At 52.6% G+C, this 19,202-nt stretch overlaps 1 protein-coding gene across 1 annotated transcript in view; it reads left to right on the top strand.

Annotated features, from left to right (window-relative positions):
- PKD1 (polycystin 1, transient receptor potential channel interacting) overlaps positions 1-19,202 on the top strand; it is an 83,334-nt gene that overhangs the window by 47,597 nt on the left and 16,535 nt on the right. The window contains exons 22-35 of the mRNA XM_030577643.1: positions 597-1,196; positions 2,418-2,574; positions 4,542-4,794; positions 5,606-5,801; positions 7,134-7,304; positions 8,092-8,235; positions 9,108-9,318; positions 10,273-10,399; positions 11,370-11,486; positions 12,080-12,129; positions 12,571-12,773; positions 14,261-14,360; positions 15,949-16,067; positions 18,636-18,838. Of these exons, the coding sequence (XP_030433503.1) occupies positions 597-1,196; positions 2,418-2,574; positions 4,542-4,794; positions 5,606-5,801; positions 7,134-7,304; positions 8,092-8,235; positions 9,108-9,318; positions 10,273-10,399; positions 11,370-11,486; positions 12,080-12,129; positions 12,571-12,773; positions 14,261-14,360; positions 15,949-16,067; positions 18,636-18,838 (2,651 nt within the window). The remainder of the gene's footprint in view (positions 1-596; positions 1,197-2,417; positions 2,575-4,541; positions 4,795-5,605; positions 5,802-7,133; positions 7,305-8,091; positions 8,236-9,107; positions 9,319-10,272; positions 10,400-11,369; positions 11,487-12,079; positions 12,130-12,570; positions 12,774-14,260; positions 14,361-15,948; positions 16,068-18,635; positions 18,839-19,202) is intronic.

The following is a 19,202-nucleotide window of genomic DNA, read 5'->3' as shown; positions in this document are numbered from 1 at the left end:
CCCTGAATTAATGAAGTAGTTGATACTCTAGGGAACAGCCCTTTTATAGGAAGCTTGAGGATAACAGAGGCAGCTTCCAGATGTGCGGGCTGCCATGCACAGCATCAAGCTGGGCTTCATCCTTGGCAGATGTGCTTATGGAAACTCCATTGGCCTCGGCGGATGACATCATCTTCAGGTTACCTCTAAAGAAAGGCCCTTTATTGACATAATTGCAATGGGCTGTGTTTGTAATGGTATTACTCTCTATAGTTCCAGGGGTTTGTTATGTGGGTTCTATGTGTCTATTTCCCTCTATCCACTTTTCTCTCAGCCCTTTCACAGAAGGAAGAGAAAGCCCACATAAGGATCTTATAACTTCAAGTCTTAACCACACCACAGATTAGAGAAAACACAGCGATGCAGAAGGGCGCTGTATGTTTAGTTATGGACGATGTAGCGCTTTCATTGTGGAAGGTCGTGTGTCACAATGCTGTAGTCCAATAGAAAGCCAGTAAGGAAGGAGCTTTCCTGATGGTTGTGAGAAGGAGTTGAATGTTGCCTAGACTGTGGTACTCACTGCTATTCTGTTTGCTATTTTACCTCTCTCCTTACAGGGGACTTAATACACCTCGTCAACACAGTTCCACAGGAGTCAAAACTCCAGGAATTGTGCAACGATCCCCACCGCTTACAAGTAGCTTCCCAAGCCTACAGGCTGTCCTCCAGCCTGATGCGCATCCTCATGAAGTCCCGGGTGCTAAATGAGGAGCCCCTTGAATTGGTGGGAGGAGAAATCGTGGCCAAAGGCAAACGGTCTGATCCCTTCAACTTGCTCTGCTATGAGAACACATTGGACTGCCAGTTCTCCATCCCCCAGGCCTTCAACACTACCTTCTCCGACCTGACTGACGTGATCCAGGTCATGTTCCGGATGGACTCCAACCCCTTCCCCTTTGGCTACATCAGCAACTACACCGTGTCCACAGAGGTGGCCTCCATGGAGTTTCAAACCAACAACGGGACCCAGATTCCCATTGGGAGTCTGGACGCAGAGAAGGCCATCACTGTGATGGTATCGAACAATGGCATGACGAACATCTCCGCTGGCTCTGCAATCATTCAGGGAAAGACTTCGGTGAACCTAGTTGTTATGACAGAAAACAACAACAGAGAAGCAGGATTGCATTTCCAGCTCACCTACAGAGTCTTAAATGGTAGGTACTGCACTTTTTCTACTGTTCGATATATTTTTCATCTGAAGGACTGAGAGAGCACAGGACCTGGGGCCTGCATGCTAAACGAGATTTGCTACAGGGCAAGGACAAGTCAAGCACAACACCTGAGCACAGTGCAGCAAGGGATCAGGATTGAGAGCTGCACTGCAAGTCATGGACATATGGGAGTCACCTCCCCAGTGGAACTAGAGCTCAAATCCTTTGCTCTCCAGGAGCACAGGCCTGAACCATTGGAGCCAAAGGAGAATCCTGTTGGCATATAGCAGCCTCAGAGCTTCGTCCATGTGTTCCAGTGACATTGGGCAGGGTAGATGCTTTCCAAATGCTCAGAGAGTCTAGCTGCGCTAGGACTGGTATATCATAGTCTCTGTGGACTCCCCGCCGCTAGAGGGTGAGAGGATCATGCTTAGAATTCCCATTCCCTGCTGCAGAGGGGAGGGGTGATATCTAATTAGAGAGCCGGCCGCACTCCTCTGAGCCGAGGAGCTGCCGTTCCACCTGGCCCTTCTGTGAGCTGCATAAGTGGTGGAGGAAGTTCCTTACTCTCACCCCTGCGTCCTTGCAAGAGCCTGGCAGAACCTAGCTCCAGGCTTTACTAGGGTATGTCAGACATTGCAGGATATGCTACCTTTGCCTGGCTGCTCTTTCCCTGCACACTTGGTGCCACTCTCCTCTTGCAGGAGGAATGTCAGGTGGGTCTGGGCCTGCTCCCGCTGACTTTGCTGACACAGGGTTAAACCCCAGTCGAGCATTTCCCCCTTGGAGGGCTGGAGCTAATGGTACACAAATGCAAATTAAGCTGCACGGGATGAGAATGGCCTGTGGGTTACCTCTGGCATTAGTGACATGCTAAGATACAGCGGGACTGAGCATTTGTTCCTCAGCACCAAAGGCCCAGAGCCACCTCCCTCCCTGCAGAGGGCAATGGGAGCGGAAGGCATGTAAACCCTTAGCAGCAGGTGCTCTGCATCTCTCAGGATGGATCCTTCCAACCAGTCCTGTATGGGCTGCTGACATGTGAGCGTGGTACCAAGAGCAGTGGCACTTAACATTCACTTCTGTAAATATCACAGGTCCAATCTAGCAGCCCCCACTCAAACAAGACACCTGCTGAAGTCAGCAGGATCGGGGCCCGTGCAAGTAAAGCCATGCTGGGGGTTTGTAAAGTGCTTTCCATTCTCTCTTCCCCTTGCTGCCCAGATCGTTACATCTCGAGTGAGCTGGAGCCATTCATCGCAGCCTACCTCTCTCCCTCGCCTGCGCCCAACGAGAACAACTGCAGCGCGGCCAAGAAGATCGGGCTGGAGGCTGTGGAGAGACGGGACCACAAGCGCTACACTTTCTTCATTTCCCCAATGTAAGAGAAAACACCCCCCCCCCGGGTAAACCCTAGCCCCGGCTTTTGCTCGTGGCTTTAGACCATAAGCTTTTGGGGGCAGCTTACTCATTCTGGCGTCAAGCACATCTGCTGCTCCGGTCTCCCCTCGCTCGAAGTCTAGTTCCTGCCAGCATATGTGTCCCTCTGCTGGTAGGACAATTTGGTGCTTTTCCCCATCTGGCCAAAATGAGAAGACGTCTCCTTTCCAGGAAAGCAGCATCCCAGGCAGAGTCCCAGTGTCATTACTATAACCCTCCCGCTCAGCTTCTTTACTAGGGCCCAGCCTCCCTTGAGCACCTGCCCAACTTCTCCCCACTCCAAGGGAACAGCCTCCCAGTGCTGCAGCTCCTTTCCCAGTAACCTTTGCTCCCTCCCCCGGCTCCAAGCAAACCTTCAGCACCCCTTCCCCAAGCTCAATTTATTCACACAACTGAGGCAGGGGTCTGCACCACCTCCCTCTCTGGGGGTCACCACTGCAGGAGGCTCATTCCAGAACTCAATGGCTCTTTCACCCTGATGATGCAAGCTGAGTAAGGGGCTTCCTTCCTCCCTCCCTGCATTGCAGGGAACACCTACATGAGCACCGGTGCCAACCTAGACCTCAACCCTACATTGTGAATGTGCTGCCCAGACCTCTTCCTTCTCATGCTCCATTCACCCCCTGGCCCCGCCTGGATTCTGCTCCTAGGCCCCAGCCAGGCTCCTTACTCTTAGCCCATCCTGGCTGTTGCTCCCAGTCTACCCATCCCTGGATAGCTACTATGGGGCAGCTCACACACCCACCGACTCCCTTGAACCTCTCTCCTAACTAAGCAAGAGGCTTGCCTTATATACTGCTGTCACTTGACTGTCACCTGCCCCTTTCCCAGCAGAGCTTGCTCCTAGTTTGGTCATGTGATCCAGAGAACTACACATCCCAGAATGCCTGTGCATTGGAACTGCCCTTAAAAGGAACAGACTGCCCTGTTACAGATGCATTAATGGTTCAGCACAGATCACCTACTGGAGAGTCCCACAGAACTTATGGTCTGGAGGAGTGAGCTAGGCACTGGCTGGTCCTGAGTTCTAATACTGACTCTTGACTTATTGTGTGGCCTTTGGCAAATCACCTTTGGCCTCTGTTCCTCATTTTCCCCATCTGTAAAATGGGGATATTGATATTCACCCACCCACCTGCCCACGTAGTTCAGGTCTGCATGGCACTTTGAACATGTAAAGTTCTATATAAAAGTTTAGTATTATTATTGTACTGTTAGATTTTGGGATCCAACCTTTCTTTTTCATTGTGTTACTCATTAGTACAACTTCAGGAGTTGAAATATTTTTTTTCCCACAGCAATAAATGTTTATGCCTCCCATTATTTATGAAGCACTCCTAGGTGTTTCCCAAGAAGAAAGTTGGTGATCTGGGACTAGGTGGGGCCAGGGTAGAGCCACTGTTGTGTAATTTAGCACGACTTCCAAGGCTTTTGGTAACAAGAGACTCTCAAAGAGGGATTCATAGTCTTAATGAACAAATCCTTTCCCAGGCCCACTATGGAAGCATCACCTGGGTCAGGGTAATGCAGTTAAGGGGTAGTGGGATAGCTGTGCCACCTATTCGCTTTTGCAAAAAAGAGGAGAATGTGCACTATAATTATTGCACCTACCACACCGGGCTCCTAGTCCATGACTAATAGACGTACAAACAATAATAAGTAATAAAGCCTTGGGGAGCCCATGGGTTTCTCCACAGCAAAAGGACTCTTAAATTACTCACCATTAGTAGAATCCGTTTTCCTAAGTCGCTTTGCACAGAAGTTGGTACCGAGTCAATTGCTCTCCACGCAGCAGGGCTGTTTGCACGGAAAGACACTTGTGTGCCATAGATCTGCTCAGGATAGGGATTTGTGGCTCATCCAGGGGCTGGCGGATAAGCAGCCCCGTGCTTGCTCTTCTCTTTTTAGTACTGATGACACTACCAAGGACTATTACTTCAACATCACAAACCATTTCAGTTGGTCGCCAGTGGAGGTGACCCTGAGTTTATACACCTCCTTGTGCCAGTACTTCTGTGAGCAGGAGAGGAGGTGGAAGACGGAAGGCATCATCCCATTGGAGGAGACCAGCCCGGATCAGGCTGTGTGCTTAACCCAACACCTGACGGCCTTTGGAGCCAGCCTGTTTGTTCCCCCAAACTCTGTCCAATTCATATTTCCTGTGAGTAAAAACAAAAACCAGACACTGGAGCTTTCCTGCAGACTGGATAAATTAGCAGCTTGCTGGCTTTTGAATGTGCCTGCTTGAAAAAACAAGTGCTTCTCTCAACACATCTCACAAGCTAAGTAGAGTCATGCCTGACCTATGCTTGGATGGGAGACCAACCAGAAAGACTGAGGCTGGTGGTGTTCCTCTCTGAGTTGCCCCAGCATAGCCCCCTTGGGAGCTTTGCTGTGGGAGGTGCCTTGTTTCAGAGAGACGCACACATCGGTCCTGACCAATTGTAGTCATTAAAAATCCCATAGCACTTTTACTGAGTGTAGGGTGGTTAAGCCCCAGTGTCCTGGCCAAATTCTGGTTGCATTTTGCTTACCTTATCATTTTTGCCACTGTTTCAGTTGGATACAGAGTTCTTCCCTTCCTGCCCAAAACTGTTGCATAGTTTCGTTTTACACTTTTGGAAGCAGCTCCTGCCAGGTGCTCTGTGCCTTCTGATGGAGTTCAGTCTTTTCTGTAGCTCTGTAAGTGATGTCAAGGGGAGCTAGAGGCGTTCAGCACTTTCCTGCATGAAGCCCTGGACAGCTGCTGAATTCCACTCCAGAGGTGGATGCATTTCAGCAGTGAGCAAAGTGACTGATGTGCATCTGCATAGTCTGTACTCCAGTTAGGGAGCCTGCAGGATGGACGTCACTATGTAAGAAGATATTTGTTACTTATTGTTATTGCAGTCAGCGAGGCAGTGAGCCTGAGGTTGTGAAGGGAAGAGCTTGGGGAGGGAAAAGCATCTTTCAATATCTTTCATTTTGCTTAGGCTCCTGGCCCGGGTCTCAACTACATCGTTTTGCTGACATGTGCCGTCTGCTTTGTGACATACTCTGTGGCCATGCTGATTGTGCACAAACTGGACCTGATCGACATTAATCGTGTGGGGGTGATTCCATTCTGCGGGAAGAACGGGATGTACAAATATGAGATCCTGGTGAAAACTGGCTGGGGCAGAGGATCAGGTCAGTAACAGCGTCACTCTCTGGAATGGCTGACTGTGGGGTAGCCTCCATATTAGCCCTTTGAGACTTCTAGGCACCGCATCACAGCAAATCCCCTGGCATGGCACAGAATTTTCCCAGGGTTCTCTGGAGCAGTGAGGGAGGGTTGCCCCTGAGTATCTGGAAGGTGTTTCCAGCTCTGAAAGGGGTTGAGTGATTCTGCCATGGTCCAGCTCCTTCTCGCAATTCTGCTGAAAGCACCCATGTATGTCTTTGAGACGTTTTCAATTCAGGCCAAGTCAATGAGACTTTGCTGGCATGATGAGCTGCCGCAGCGTAAAAAGGAAACAGCCCTCAGGTAAGTGTCAAATATAAGAATGATCCACAGAGGACGAGTGTTCATACTGGGCTTGGGGCTTGATCCTGTGTCCATTTATCAGCTCTGCCTGTTCCTGATCGGGGGCGATGGCTCTGCAGCACGATGCCCTCTTGCTCCTTTCTTCCATGATTAGGCACAGTTTCTCCTCTTCTCATTTTGTTGAGACGTCGCTCGTGGTTCCTGATCGTTTCAGGGACAGCCTTGTTTTACTCCAGCTGGCCCTTTGGGGCCAGTGCTGCTATAAGACAGTGAGTTGGATTCTCTCCTGCTTTATGTGCATCGCCAGCACAATTAATCGCTTCACTCTGGTCCCTGAGTCTCTCTTAGCAGTGAGGAGGTAGGAGGCAGAAAGCTTGGGCTGGGATAGCAGCCACAACCACTAGAAACATCGTCTTTGGACTTTGAAACTCGAGCGGCTATAATCTGGGAGTGTTGATTGAGCATCTGTACAGAATGCCCGGGTGTCACTGTCGGACAGCTGCTCTCATTGATGCCAATGGCTTCCCTGGTAGCAGGCTCATGCCCTGTCACCATGTCTGGATCCTTATAGGCGAGCAGGGGACATTTAGGTGGCCCAGGTGAAACAAGGAGTGTCTGGCAGCTGGTCCCGGGGAGTAGTCAAAGAAAACAAGCCTTTCAGCCACTCCGTGGAAAGAACATCCAGAACAAACATCTCCTCCCACCAGGATGTCAGCAAGTTAAAGAACATTAGCTCACATCCCATCTCAGAAGGAAACATACTAAAGCCCATGTATCAATCCAATCTAACCAGCAGGCTCTTCCAAGCTGTGTGTAACCCTATCTCTGGGTGTGAGGAGGCCAAGCAGCAACCATGAATACAAGCTTGTTAATTTCTTGCGGGTCTCTGGGTGGCCTCTCAAAAGGGCCATTTCATTTGGTCACAGGGTTGGGGGGAGAGAACTCTGCACTGGATGGGATCTGCCAAACTGAGCCTTCCTGTTAACTCCTGCCAGGTACCACCGCCCATGTGGGGATCACCCTGTACGGCGTGGATAATAAAAGCGGTCACAGGCATCTGGATGGGGAGAACGCTTTCCACCGCAACAGCCTCGATGTTTTTCAGATTGCGACGGAGCAGAGCCTGGGCAGCGTCTGGAAAATCCGCATCTGGCATGACAACAAAGGTGAGGCCTGGGCAGGTGTGCCAGGTTTGGACGATCACCATCGGGCTGGTGGTTTACACTGGTGTAAACTGGTGTGAGATCTGAATCAGACCCATGGTATTCGATCTTCTTGCAAGGTTTCTGCCTGTGCCACTCTTGGCTACCCCCAGAAATCCTGCACGAGCAACCATTCTTGCATGAGGGATTGTGCTGGGAAGTTGATGAACTCTGACGGATAATGAAGAACATTCACTGCCTTAGCACACACCACACCGCGGAGAGACATTATTGTCCAGTGGCCGGGGCATGGGGCTGGCAGCCAGGGGACCTGAGTGCTAGCTCCAGCTCTATCACTGCATTTCCTTGGGAAACGCTCTTAAGGCCATGTTTGCCAAAGGACTCTAATTTTGAATGCCCAACCATAGACACATGGGCTGACGTTTTCCAACGGGGTTGCCTGGAATTAGGTGCGTAAATCAACATGCAAGCCTCAAAATGATTTTCACAGATGTCCTTGGTGCCTCAGCTACTGCAGATTGGGGCTATATTCTATTTACCTACATTTGTAAAGTGCTTTGAGATGGAAGTGTCTGTCTTAGGCCCTTCCAGAGTGCCCCAGACAATAGCACCTGCATGCCACCCAGTCCCATAGGGATGAGGAATGCAATTGATAAGCATTACTGACTGTTATTACTCTCCTGATCTCGTCCCCGGGGCTGTGCAGCTATTGATACTGCATGGCAACCTCTGTGCCCCTGCAGAGGGATGGTCTGCCATGAGCCACCTCGCTCTGTTTCCCTGCTCTTAGGACTCAGCCCTTCTTGGTACCTGCAGCACATCATAGTCCAAGACCTGCAGACCAGCAAGAGCTACTTCTTCCTGGTGAATGACTGGCTGTCCGTGGAGAGCGAGGAGAACGACGGCATGGTGGAGAAGGAGGTCTATGCCGCCAGTGAGTGCTTGGCTGCTGGGACATGCGGCCTGGAGCATTCAGTGTTCATGGGATACAAGGAGGAGGGCAGGGCAGTTCGTGGGACTTTGGGGCTTGTTATTTCGTAGCGAATGCCAAAAGAGTGACATCATGGGCTCCCCATCAGTGCCCTCACACTGGCTCGAGATTGGAGGTGCTCTGCTGGCTTCTGCCTGCCTTTTACCTGCTCTGGCTCTGTCTTCTCCACTACCAGAGCATATGTGGCAAAGAAGGAGGCCACAATGAAACCCCAGCTCTGAGGGATGGGTGCCGGTCTCACCACACAGGCCCCCGTGAACCCCAGCTCTGAGGGATGGGTCTCGGCCTCACCCTCCAGGCCCCCGTGAGCTCCAGCTCTGAGGGATGGGTGCTGGCCTCACCCCCCAGGTGCCTGTGAGCCCCAGTTCTGAGGGATGGGTGCCAGCCTCACCACATGGGCCCCCGTGAGCCCCAGCATTGAGGGATGGGTCCTGGTCTCACCACACAGGCCCCCGTGAACCCCAGCTCTGAGGGATGGGTCCTGGTCTCACCCCCAGGCCCCTGTGAGCCCCAGCTCAGAGGGTTGGGTCCCGGCCTCACCACACAGGCCCCCAGAAGCCCCAGCTCTGAGCAATGGGTCCCAGCCTTACCACGCAGGTCGCTGTGAACCCCAGGACTGAGGGATGGGTTCCGGCCTCACAGCACAGGCCCCCAGGAGCCCCAGTTCTGAGGGATGGGTCCTGGCCAGCACAGCACAGGCCCCCAGGAGCCCCAGCTCTGAGGGCTGGTGGATCTAGGGCACGGAATGGCCCTCTCTGCAGATCGTGGCTCTCACCTGCTCAGCCTGACCCTGGCTCTCTTTTCCTGGCATTCAGGCGAGACGGAATTGAGGAGCTTCCCTCGGATCTTTGTTGCGGAGCTGCAGCGGGGTTTCTTCGAGAAGCACGTCTGGCTCTCCATGTGGGACCGGCCCCCACGTAGCCGCTTCACTCGGGTGCAGAGAGCCACCTGCTGCTCCGCCCTCATCTTCCTCTTCCTCTGTGCCAACGCCGTGTGGTACGGTGTGGTGGGAGATGTCCATCTCAGGTGGGTCGCACATCCTACCGCGCTGCTCCTAGTCTCTCGGGATCACCTTACCAAGCCTCTGCCCTGGTCTAGCAGCACCCAGCCCATGTCCTGCCTGGTAATGGCCTGTGCAGTCACCTGGCTGTGTGGCACACGGACCATGATCCTGTGAAGCCCCTGACCCTTGATCTAGGATGGGCCTCATAGAAGAGCCTGGGTGGCGAGATCTTGCTGCTGTCTTTCTCTCTTTGGCTCCACCTTACCACCTTGTAACCTACCCTTCCACCACCACCCCTCTTAATTCTGCCTGTGGAAAAGGATTTCAGACCTTGCCAATATTCTCCCTCCTGACACTTGTGATGGGGTTAAGAAGCAGCTGTGAAGGTGTCCCGCTTGCTCTGGACACAAGTGCCATGTGTAGGGACTCCTGGCAGAAAGCAGCAGAGAGACACAACTCTGGGGTGGAATTTTTCCAGTAGCCTGACCCTGATTTGTTCTGTGGGTCGGGACTTGGGAGGCTTTTTATATCCTGGTAAAAAGCAAAGTAACAAAGCATCTAAAAATGAGCCCGAGAGAGACAGGAACAGAGCAGGTCAGCAGCAGCTGCGGTTGTTTGCTGCATAATCAGAATTTCGCCAGACCACAACAGCCCTTCACTTTGGTACCAATAACGCCAGGCGAAAAGCTTTCTGTGCCAGCTCCTCCAAGTTAGGCAGGTACCTTTGAGGTGCCACCCATTTCAAATCCAGTCCTGTTGTGATTTAGAACCTAAATACCTGGGAGCAGCTGAGCCTAAGCCAGGGCTCTATTCTGTGTTCCTTGCACACCCAAAACTCCCAGTGGAGCCAGCAATGTCTTCTCGACAGTGTCCCTTTAAAAATGGCTTTTCCCTTCCAAACGCTGGCTCCCTAGTTCAGGTGGTGACACAGGTGATGTTAGTTCTGACATCTCTCTCCTTTTCCTGACCTTCTCCAGTCACGTGGCTGTTTCCAACCTGATCCCGCTCAGCGTTGACACCGTGGCTGTGGGTTTGGTGTCCAGCATTGTGGTCTATCCATTGTACCTGGTCATTTTATTCCTCTTCAGGATGGCTCGTAGCAAGGTAACAGGGAAGTAATAATCACTTACTTTCAAGGGGTGTTTTATGACAACAGATTTGCTTATAGAGGGCCAGCAGCTGTCATCCTTATTCCCATTGTGTAGTATCTTACTTCAGGAGTAACAGCATGGACATAAGTAAGAGGCACAGAATCCGGCCCATGGCGATGCTACAGAAGCATTCCGTGCACATACAAATAGCAGCTTTGATTCTCCTTTCACTCACACCCTCATAAATCAGCTGTTGCTCCTCTGGCTCCAGTAGGCTGCCAGGGGTATAAATGATAGAGATCCAGTCCCACAGACACATCAGGCAGTCTGCGATCCAGAGCCAGGGCAGGTGAGACCAGAACAAAACCCCAAGTGGGAATAGGCCAATTGCACTGAAGAACGATGGGAGGCAAGCACCATAGGAGAGACTCACAGAAAGTCGTGAGGGGAGGGGGTGATGGACACAACAGGAATCAGAACAGGAGTACTTGTGGCACCTTAGAGACTAATACAGCAGGAGAGTGCAAGCCGTTCCTGTGCTGGGATGCCCTTGGCTGGGGGAGACTTCAGACTCGGGGGCACCATGCCCGCAACCAGGCACTGGTGTCATTGACTTGTAAGCATTGGCTGGTGAGAGCTGCCCTGGGAGGTATTTGAAAAACCCGCGTGGGTTTGGGGCGCTCACCTGGTTTTCCTCTCACTGTTGCCAGGCAGACCAGGGTTGCCCGTTTCAGGGTGCCGATGGGGCCACGCGCACCGTTGTGCTACCAAGCCCTTTATTTGCTGGTGTAACACGTAGGGCAGGTCAAGAGCATCTGCTCACTGAGCTGATGGATGGGGCAGCGGAAGGGGGCGCTGCGGCCTGGAGCACCAGCGTAGGTGGTGCCAGACCTGAAGGGGGGGGCGTACATTAATTATACAAGCGAGACCTATTTCTTAGCCAGAACAATGGCCTCACCCTCCCCTCCACGCCTCTTGTGCAGGCGTCCATCAGCCACACCCTGACGCACTCGGACCAGCAGTCCTTAGAGATCGATAACTACCTGGACTCCTCGCTCCTGGAGAGCTCCTTCCTCACCTTCCCCGGGATCCGGGCTGAGGTAAGCAGGCGACGGGCCTAATGGAGGCACAGAGCGGGCAGTTCCGAGTGCTTTCCCCGGCCCCTCCAGGCGCCATTCAGCCTCCTCCTGTCCCTGTGTGTGGCTGTGGAGCGGTGTCATGAGTTAATTTGCATGTACAGGGAAGAGTGGGACGTGGCACACGGCACTGCCCCTGGCTGAGTCCCTGATGAGTAAGGGAGGGGTGGAAGCCATGCAGAGTGAGAGCAGCATGCTCTCAGCCTCCCACCTACCCAAGGCACTTACTGATACTCAGCATCCATCCAGCGCTTTCTGTCTGTTACACGTTAATACCCTGATTGGCCCGGTGCACCCTCACCTTCTACAGTGGGAAATGGAGGCAGAGAGGTGCTATGAATTGCCTAAAGACATAGCACGAGTCAGGATCAGGGCCAGTGAGTGGCTGCCTGGCTTCCAGTCCTATTCCCAAACCACGAGGCTGGCCCCTCCCTGCTGCCATTTCTCCTGCCTGACCCCCTTGGAGAGCCCCTGGCCCTGCAGCGTTGATCAGCTGTGATTTTAACCAAAACCCAGCCAGTGTTTGGTGACAAACTCATTCTGCTTCTTCCCCACAGGCCTTTTCTGAGCAAACCAAAACTGATTTGTTCCTGGACGATTCAAAAAGGTGAGCAAACTGCCAGGGATGAAAGCCAGCAGGGATTCTGCATTTGTATGGGCCCTGAGTGTGTGCGCAGACACTTCCTTTCATGGAAGACAGTAAATTGTGGGTTGGGGAGTGTGAGACATCAAGCCCTGACTAATGTCAGTGGGCAAATGGCTCGATTTTATTGTGGTTGGTCATTTTTTGTGGCTAAGAGGTGAGGCGCATCTGTCAGCTTTACTGCCAACACAGGCTGCATTTTGATGTCTCCCAGGGGCAGGGGTTCTGCCCTGCTTGCGTGTATTGATTAGCAAACACAATAAACCAATGCGTCTGGAAGGCAGGACGCTGGCTTCTGATACAAATCCCCCTGGAGACCATTATCCTGGCTATTAATACACAGCGCTCACTCTCTCTCCCCCACTGCCTACCTGGGAACATCCCGCTCTGCCTTCTGTCCCACAGTCTGATTCGGTGGCACTCCAATGAGGCCCTGCTCAATTGGCCAGATCTCCTCAGCGACCCCTCCATCATGGGCAACACCATCCAGAAGCTGAAGCGGGGACGGGCCAGCCGCCATCTGGGGCTCGAGGTGCCTCTGCCGGCCGAGGAGGACAGCTTGTCGCTTGGCTTGCACCACGGGCAGACCAAATACTTCTCTGCCTCAGGTGGGGGTGAGAGCAGTGTGCTGTAGCACTGGCAGGGCGCTTTGCTCCGGTAGCGCTGCGAGGGGGGGGCATTTGGCCTTAGCGCTTCCCTGCTGTCTAGACCTCGCTACCCTGGGCAGATATGCCTGGACGCAGAGACCGAGTCGGGTGAGTTTTGTGCATTGGAACCCCACTTATTTCTGGTCCTAAAGTCAGTGACTCCTTCAGTTTCCTGCGTCCAATACACCAGCCTTCACCACCCCTGCCCTTGACCACTGTGAAAGGGGACGGTGCTAAGCTAAAAGTCCTGGGCCCGATCCCTTGACTGCGACAGGCAATTGGTCTGAGCGAGGGTGTCTGGATTCGGCCCACCTATCACCGATGGCAACTGAAGAGTTGCGCTCATAGTAGCAGGGTTATCGCTGCCTCCTTTGGCCAGGGCACCCTGCGATGACTCCTCAGAGCTGGCACCACGGCTCCCTGGTTGAAGGAGCAAAAGGCCATTTGGTTCAGCCAAGTGATCAATGGACCCATTAGACTTTTCTCCTTATATTGGGAGTCCAAATCCAAACGTGACCAGAACGGGTCAAGGACTCGGGACTGCAGCAAGTCACTGGCTGCAAATCCTGCTCGGAGCAGGCTGCCCCAGCCCTCAGGGCTTGGGAAGGAGGCACTCTGGCTCTCAGACATCACCTTGCTCCCCTGTGTCTGAGCATGACCTGTTCCTACCCTGGCTTGCATCCCCCACCCTCCCGACTGTCCTGGGCCCCCAGCCAGCTTTCATCCCAGCAGAGGAGGCCATGCTGCACTTTAACTGAAAACCCCCCAGGACAGGGTCTGCATTTGCCTCAGAGCTCTTTTTAATACAAGGCCTTTAAAAGCAGAGAGGCTAATGCCCTAGGAGCTGGGCGGCAGGGAGCAATCCTGCACTGGCCCGGGGCAGCTGAGCTGCAGGTGAAGACCTGTTTCCTGTCACCGCCTGGCCCAGCGTCAGCATGGGCAGGCAGTCGGACTCTGGGCCCAGGGGCTGCTTGGACCTGGGGCTGCTCTCATGCCCAGGGGGCGAGTTCACTGAACCCATGGCATTACCCTGCTGTCAGACCCTGGGAGCAAGGGGAGACTCTTACCGCCAGGGTGTCTGAATTCCCCAGGGACCTGCACATCCTCGTTGGTCATGGAGCACCAGCATCCTCAGCCGTGAGCCCCTGAAGTGACCCTAAAAGAGGGCGCTCCCCAATTCATGCATCCATCCAGGTGCCCGAGCAGGTTCACACTGGGCGCAGGAGTGATACTGGGGGGCAGGTGGGGAGCCATAGGAGGAGGTTCAAGGTGGCTGTGCAGGAGGGGACCCCTGTAGTTTCACCTGTGTGGAAACTGGCCTGAAGCCCTCCCTCATTCTACTGAGAGGTGCTGGGAACAGATCAAGCAGGCCCGTTAACAGGGAGAGGGAGCTGGTTAGCGCTTGGGGGGGGCTAACTTTCCTGCCTGTTGTTGTCTGTCCCTCTCAGATGAAGATCTAATACGACAGATCCTAGCCGATGGAGCTAGCGGCATCTCCCAGGATACGGGGCAGTATGCCAGAGCTGAAACGGACCTGATCTCAGGCCTGTAAGTATACAGGGAAAAGAGACCGCTTAAACAAGGTGTGGTGAACGAGCAGCTCCTGGGCCCCTGCCCTCCCGCCAGGAATGTAGGGGACAGGGGCGACGGATTCTGCCTAAAAGAGGGTGAGCCATGAGGCTCTGCCCCCTCCTTGGCCCCCCCTGCCCCAAGCAGGGTAAGCTTTAGGAAGTGCAGGGCCCAATTTGAACAGGGATGACTATTAAATATATATATGTAAAAAAACACATGGGGCTTGTATTCACCGGGCAGTGCTCCAAGTCTTCGGTGGCACTTCTGCAGCGGGTCCTTCGTGCACTGCAGGTCTTCAGTGGCACTGAAGGACCAGCCGCCGAAGACCCAGAGCAAGCGAAGAACCCACCGCCAAAGTGCTGTCGAATACCTGGAGTGCTGCCAGGTGAGTAAAAATTAAAAAGGCGCCTCTAGCCAGGGAAGAGATTCTCACTGGGTGCGGGGCCCTCTTAGGCATGGGGCCCGATTTGGGGGAATTGGCCTAAAGCCAGCCCTGCCTCCAAGACCGACCGCCCCCCCCCCAGTCAAGCCGGAGCTGGGCTGGGGAGCCCGGGCCCCTCTACCTGCCCAGTGTGGGAGGGGCCCGAGAGCAGCCCCTGGCCCACCGCCCCCCATGTGGCTCCTACCCCGACCTGGCTCCAGCTTCTGGCATGGCTGGGGCCTCAGAGGGCAAAGAGACGCAGCCGGGCCATGGTAAGAGCCACGGGGCTGCAGGCGCGCACCTTGGTGAAGGCGCCTCCAGAGGCAGCAGAAGCGTCTCTTGTAGCTATTTCCTTTGAGCTGCTCAGTGAGTGCCACTGGTGCAGGTCGACTCTGCCCGAGGGCAGCTCCACAGCAACAACGCTGGGGAGGAGGGGGGAGAGAGAGGATTTGAAGCTCAGCCATGGCTTTCTCTTTTCCAACACGAGAGAAAAGCCCATCTGTCCAGAGCCATCCCAGCACAGATACTGCTCTGTGCCTGGCTGAGCTGTGATCTCCTGGTATCTGGGTTTATAGCCTAGTTTAAACAGTGCCAGCAAAGACAGGAAAGTAACAGAGTCCATCAGTCTGAACCATCTGCGCAGGGATCTGCGTTGGGGGCACCGTGAGAAGGCTGCTGGAAGAGCAATTTCCGAAAGTCATCAGCAGAAACCTGAGCAGCCTTGCACTCCTGCTGTCCCTTCTCTGGAGGCGGTGAATCAAACCAGGTGGCCCAGTGGGACATTAGCAGATCCCACTGCCTGATGGTGCTATAACTTGGGGAGGGAAGCAGTTTTATCTTGCCCGTGATTGCAGTGCATGACGTTAGTGATTCCTATTGAGCAGGCTGGTAGCAGGGAGGACTGGCTCTCTCAAGAAGCACTCACCTTTAAAAGAAGAAAAACTTCTTATCTGCCACAGAGTTGCCTGAGGTTGGTGCTAGATTAAATGTCCCGTTGCTTGGGCTCAGAATCCTCTCTCTAGGGCCTTCCGAACCAGGCTGCCGTGGGTTCGCTTACCACAGAGACTGTGTCTGATAGAGTGTCTCTTGCAAAGCAAAACCAGGTTTAAGCCCCATGCTAATAACGTTTATTTGCACTGGCAGATCCAGCGTGTTTGGGGAGAAGACAGAGACCATCATGCTGCAGCGGCTGAATGAGAAAGGACAGAATATAGCAGCCCCTCCTAGGGAAGTGAGCAGATCTGCCAAGTCTACATGGACAGGTACTGGGCGGGCAAGGCCTTCTCTGATGTCAGTGCTCAGCGCACAGGACATGCTCCTTGAAACAAGCTAGGTGAGGAAAGGAGCTCGGATGTTATGGCGATAAGGGTTGGCTAGGCAGATAGACACAGACTGCCATGATTTGCACCCCTTTCTGAGCCAGGTTCAGAAGGGGGCATGCTAGTTACATACAGTTCTCCAGCTTTCTAGTCCTTACCATGTCAGGATCTATTTCCCTTTCTTCCCTGGGCTCTCGTTAAAATCATCATAAAAACCCCTTCTGGAAAAGCCCTAACTTGGCATTTCGTGCTCAAAGGCATTTACCTACCCTGTGCAACAAAGCCACCACTCCCTACAGGGGGGTTGATTGCAGCCGTGAACTAATTAGACCTGAAGGTAGGGGAGGGTCCTGATGTCAGCGCAGGGGAAAGGGAGTTAGAACTCAAATGAAAACTCAAACCAGTTAAACAAGAGGGAGAAGGAAAGGAGACTTTGTGCTGTGACGTATAACATGGGCAAACAAACAGTCCACACCATCTCCCTACAGGCCAGCCTCTCCCATGGCCAGGAGGCGGAGAGCTGAACGGATGGGAGACGGGTCATGGGTGGTGATAGGTGTGATGGGTTGGATCACAGAAACCCTTTTGGGAGCTGCCACCCGATGTGCCAGGACAACCTCTGCTCCTGTTTTCCCTGCCAGCTCAGGACCCTAGCACACTGTCTTGCTGAGCCAGACACTCCCATCTGCTCCAACACAGACCCAGGGTCTGAATTACTTGCCCCAAAAGCTGCAGGTTTACCTGAAAGCAGGTTTACCTGAAAGCAGCTCACAGAAGTGTTCCTGTCTTTAGCACTCAGATGCCCAACTCCCAATGGGGTCTAAACCCAAATAAATCTGTTTTACCCTGTGTAAAGCTTATGCAGGGTAAAACTCATAAATTGTTCACGCTCTATAACACTGATAGAGATGCACAGCTGTTTGCTCCCCCAGGTATTAATACATTCTCTGAGTTAATTAATAAGTCAAAAGTGATTTTATTAAATACAGAAAGTAGGATTTAAGTGGTTCCAAGTAATGACAGAACAAAGTAAGTCACCAAGCAAAATAAAATAAAATGTGCAAATTTATGTCTAATCAAACGAAACACAGATAATCTCACCCTCAGAGATGCTTCAGTAAGTTTTTTCCTCAGACTAGATGCCTTCCAGGCCTGGGCGCAATTCTTTCCCCTGGCACAGCTCTTGTTCCAGCTCAGGTGATAGCTAGGGGATTCTTCATGATGGCGCCTCTCCTCTCTTTGTTCTGTTCCACACCTTTATATATCTTTTGAATAAGGTGGGAATCCTTTGTCCCTCTCTGGGTTCCCACCCCCTCCTTCTCAATGGAAAGACACCAGGTTAAAGATGGATTCCAGTTCAGGTGACATGATCACATGTCACTGCAAGACTTCATTACCCACTTGCCAGCACACACGTATACAGGAAGACTTACAGGTAAAACACACCCATCTGCAGACAATTGTCCTGGTTAATGGGAGCCATCAAGATTCCAAACCACCATTAATTGCCCGCACTTTGCATAATTACAATAGGCCCTCAGAGTTCTATTTCATATTTCTAGTTTCAGATACAAGAGTGGTACACTTATAGAAATAGGATGATCAAACTTATACGCTTTGTAATGATACCTTACAAGAGGCCTTTTGCATGAAGCATATTCTGGTGACATTATATTCACTCATTAGCATATTTTTATAAAATCATATAGACTGTAACATCACAATAGGTTCTTGGCTTCTCCACTTAAGGGTCCTGGTAAAGAGCTAAGAGCAGTGGCTTTCTTAGCATGAGCTGTCCTGCTTTCAAAGACACCCCCCCAGGAATTTCTTGCACTACAGCCTCTATTCTCAGTGCAGAAAACTGAACACGGAGCTGGGGCTCTTGGGCCTATTAAAATCCATCAATTGATTTTACCTGAACTATTGTAGTATCTGATTTGTACAGCTTAGTCACATGGCTGGATGAAAGCGTCTCTCTGTCCAAGCAGCCCCTCCTGGACAGGGGGGCTTAGAGGCATAAGCAGCCGGTTAGGAGGAATCAAGACTCCCGGTGACATGCGGGTTCAAGGCCTCGCAGAGTCACCCTTGTCCTTCCCAGGTGAACGGAACGAGCTCCTTGGATTGGGTCTTTCGGGTGACACCATAAGCCAAGGCCCTGGCTGGGCATTAGAGATCCCCTGGGTCTTTGGTAAGATTTGGTGAGTAAGGGCCAGTGTCTGAGTCAGAATGGCTACCCTTCCACGCACACACCCGGTGCATTTTGCGGACGGATGGCTACTGCCCTTCACTTCAGGGATGGATGCATTTCAGCAGCGAGCTATGTATGTGGTATGTCCAGCATGGTTGGGAAGAGGAGCTGCAGAAACCTGGACAATCCTTCTAAAGAGCACCCAGGTTTCTGAGGGCTCCCCACAATGGCTCAGGTCTCTGGTGGGGCTGGTAGTTGCTCGGCCTGGCTGATTGCTGGCAGCATCGTTGTGGGATTTCAGCCCTCTGCTTTGCTCCCTGCAGTTGTGGACCACACATTCAGGAAGCGCCTGCTGCCGCACTGGTGCTCGTACCTGGCTCACACCGTCAGCCTCCTCTTCTTTGCCACCTCCATTGGGGTCTCTGTGTGGATTGGAGTGGGCTTCACCTCCAGCGTTGCCCTCATGTGGCTCATCTCAGGGATATTCAGCTTCCTGGCATCCTTCTTGGTCTGGGAACCTCTGAAGGTAAGGAGGGATGTGGAGAGAGTGTGTGTGTAATTTCTTTTCCAGGTAGCTGAAATTGCTTAATGTTTTACGATTTTCAGTACCCACGAGTCTAGGTTGAACAGGGTCCTGCTTCTCTCTCTCTATATCTCCTTATCCATCATTCCCCCGTGTAAGTTACTGCAGATTTTGAAAGGGGATCAGCCCTGATTGAATTGGCATCGAGAAGCCCTCGGCAGGCCGTGAAATGGTTCAATATCTCTGCCTATAGCAGGGAAGCAGCTGTGGAAATTATAGAGGTGCAAAGCTGGAGCTTCTATTGCTGTTGTGTATCAGGCCGTACAGCATCCTGCGTTGGGAAAACACGGATGTTCTTCCCCACCCC

The sequence above is a fragment of the Gopherus evgoodei genome, chromosome 10 (assembly GCF_007399415.2).
Source record: "Gopherus evgoodei ecotype Sinaloan lineage chromosome 10, rGopEvg1_v1.p, whole genome shotgun sequence".
Taxonomy (NCBI): domain Eukaryota; kingdom Metazoa; phylum Chordata; order Testudines; family Testudinidae; genus Gopherus; species Gopherus evgoodei.
The sequence above is the reverse complement of the archived record's forward strand: the minus strand, read 5'-3'. Positions and strand labels throughout refer to the sequence as shown.